Source organism: Austrofundulus limnaeus, unplaced genomic scaffold (genome assembly GCF_001266775.1).
Source record: "Austrofundulus limnaeus strain Quisiro unplaced genomic scaffold, Austrofundulus_limnaeus-1.0 Scaffold106, whole genome shotgun sequence".
Classification (NCBI taxonomy): Eukaryota; Metazoa; Chordata; class Actinopteri; order Cyprinodontiformes; family Rivulidae; genus Austrofundulus; species Austrofundulus limnaeus.
Genome location: NW_013952508.1, coordinates 450,947 through 453,472, shown reverse-complemented (window position 1 = coordinate 453,472; position 2,526 = coordinate 450,947). Strand labels below are relative to the sequence as shown.

The 2,526-nt window shown below is 41.0% G+C and overlaps 1 protein-coding gene across 5 annotated transcripts in view; it reads right to left on the bottom strand.

Annotated features, from left to right (window-relative positions):
• Nucleotides 1-2,526, bottom strand: part of tulp3 (TUB like protein 3) — a 22,725-nt gene that overhangs the window by 5,648 nt on the left and 14,551 nt on the right. For all 5 annotated transcript variants that reach the window (XR_001310652.1, XM_014013800.1, XM_014013797.1 and 2 more), the window contains exons 3-4: nucleotides 2,174-2,225; nucleotides 406-568 (exon numbers count right to left, since the gene is read on the bottom strand). Coding sequence is in view for 4 of the 5 variants with exons in the window: in XM_014013800.1 (XP_013869254.1) it covers nucleotides 406-568; nucleotides 2,174-2,225 (215 nt within the window). In the remaining variant the exon portion in view is untranslated. The remainder of the gene's footprint in view (nucleotides 1-405; nucleotides 569-2,173; nucleotides 2,226-2,526) is intronic.

Here is a 2,526-nt window from a genome sequence, read left to right as displayed (position 1 = left end):
TATATATACAGTATGTGCTGAGAAGCTTGAGTGGTCTGTTGGCTGACCTTTGTATTTGTTCAAATAATTGTTATGGGCAGGTTACAATATGAAAATGTTTGTCATAATCATGTCTTGTGATTATTTGACAGGAGTTTTACTTTTTAACTCTAAGTGTATTTAATTTAGTTATATTAGTTATGATAGTTTAGTTATAATGCAAGTACAATAAAAATTAAACCAAGATTTAGAATAATTATCATTTTGATCCATACATTGGTAATGTCTGACTGGGCCTTGTGCTACTTTATGTTCAACAAATTGGGCCCCGAAGTCAAAAAGGTTAAGAACCCCTGGTTTAACCTATAAAGAATTAAAAGTATCCCTTTTTTTTTTTTTTTTTTTTTTTTTTTTTTTTCTTTTTACCATCGATGACGGCATCATTGGTGCCGGTGAGTTGGGACTCCACCAGCAGGGCCTGTTCCTCACCGCGCCGTACCCTGGGGCGGCGGGGCCGGGCCTCCGTGTTGGGCTGCACCATCAGGGGTTCCTGACGTTTCCTCCGTTGTTTCTGCTCCAGCAGCGCCCTCTGCAAACACAAGCGTTCACTGAACCTCACTCTGTGCACAAAAACCGGGCCTGGAAATAGGATTCAGGTTCAAAGGCAAAACAGAACCGGGGTGGAAAGCATTACATTAGTARGCATGATGAGGTGTAGCCTATGCCTCTTGGTAAACACTGCAAACAGCCGGCACAATTAAACACACAAGGACCTGCACTACACCTGGTATTCCACTCTAATTAAAACATAGATCAGCCTTGCATGATTTAATGAATTGTGCTAAAAAAAATAAATAAATCACCGTGGGGTTGTCAGAGCAGCAGATGGATTACGCAAACACATTAATTAGTGTGCCAAATGCACAACAACAAGCAGCGTTAGTGATGCGGTTTAGTGAAGTGGAAGAGAGCAGGAAGCTTTGTCCCAAATARGACAGAAGCTTTCAGAATTCACCAGCTAACGGTGGGAAAACTGCGGGACACCTGCTTCACAGTTTTTCGAATCTCTGCTTGACGGCAACATCTGCTCCTCCTGCGATTGTGCAAGAAACTGGATTCGTGTAATATTTTGTTACAACGCCACAACTAGACAACACCTCAGTAACCTGAGCAGCAGCACAAAGAAATGGAACAGTGTCAGAAGAAACGGGCAATTCATCTGTGCTGTGCAAAACCCTATTTTAATCCAGTCCGTTGTGAAGCTCAGTCCTTTTGTTAGGACTGAGAACTTGACTTTTAAGGATCAGGATGTGACTTCATGAAGGCGTTCACAACCCTTCCTGTTTAAGGCGAAATATTGAAAACAAAGCGTGTGAACAAAAGCAAATATTAGATTTGAGTCTTTTTTTTATTTTAAGCTCTTGCAAAGAACTCGAAGAACTGAAGTCGTGTGTGCTGAATAAATATAAAAGTTGTTCAAAGCCTACAGAAGAAGAGTAAAATTAATGTTTTGGTGTTCTTTTCCCATCACTGAAAGAAACAAATGCTTGAAAAACTATTAGTATAACATCCTCACATGTGACATGAATAGATAAAAAGAAAAAATAAAAGAGTACAAACCCGTTCCATTGCGACTATAAAACCCTTGTTTGCTCCTTTTAAAGTAAAAACATTCTAAATTCCATTTTCATGGGGTCAAATAAAAAAAAACAGACTGCTCTCCAGCTTAGTTTGAACATCTAAGAACTGCCTCTTCTGCAATAAGTGGTCCCGAGAGGAAACAAAAAGGCCGATCTCTAAGCCAAAGACCAAGCACCAAAGTGAGTGAGAGTTTTGTGTGCGTGCGCAGTTTTTTGTTGCTAATGAGTCATTAACACTGGAGCCAGAGAGAGAGAAAGGGAGGTGGGAGGTGCGCTCGGAAAAGCCCATAATCCCAGAGCTCCTCACACTTTTCATCAAATCCACCAATCTAACTTGGACATTCCTATTTGTTAATCCTTTGAAGCCTGCATCTGCTGCTGGTTGAGCTTGTGTATTTGTCTGCATGTGGCAAAGTTTGGGATAAACAGTGCGACTGAAGAGGAGTATGTTTCCAGCAAGGCGTGAATTAAAAACCTTAATTACACTGATGCTTCGTACYCACAGTACAATTAACCAGATGCATAAGAAATGCATATAGATGTCTGTTTCCCACCTGTTTTTCCAGTTTCTGTTGCATAAAATTGACATCATCYCCTTCAATGCAGCTGCAGGAGAAAAAACACAAAACAACAAATCAGTGCAATTTCATGATTACGCCAGCAGGGGGCAGATGCTGCACTGTTATACACAGACATCTGCATACTGAAAAAACAATTTCTACAATGTTTGGACTGAATCTTTTTTTTTTTTTTTCTTTTGCAAGAAAGGATGTTCTGGACGCTTCGGCTCGTTTCCTTTCGCCAGCTATCTGAAGGGCCTTGAGCCCCCGTTGCTGATCTACGGTGATGAGCGAGCACAACGACAGTCCGAGTCTCACACACACACACACACACACACACACACACA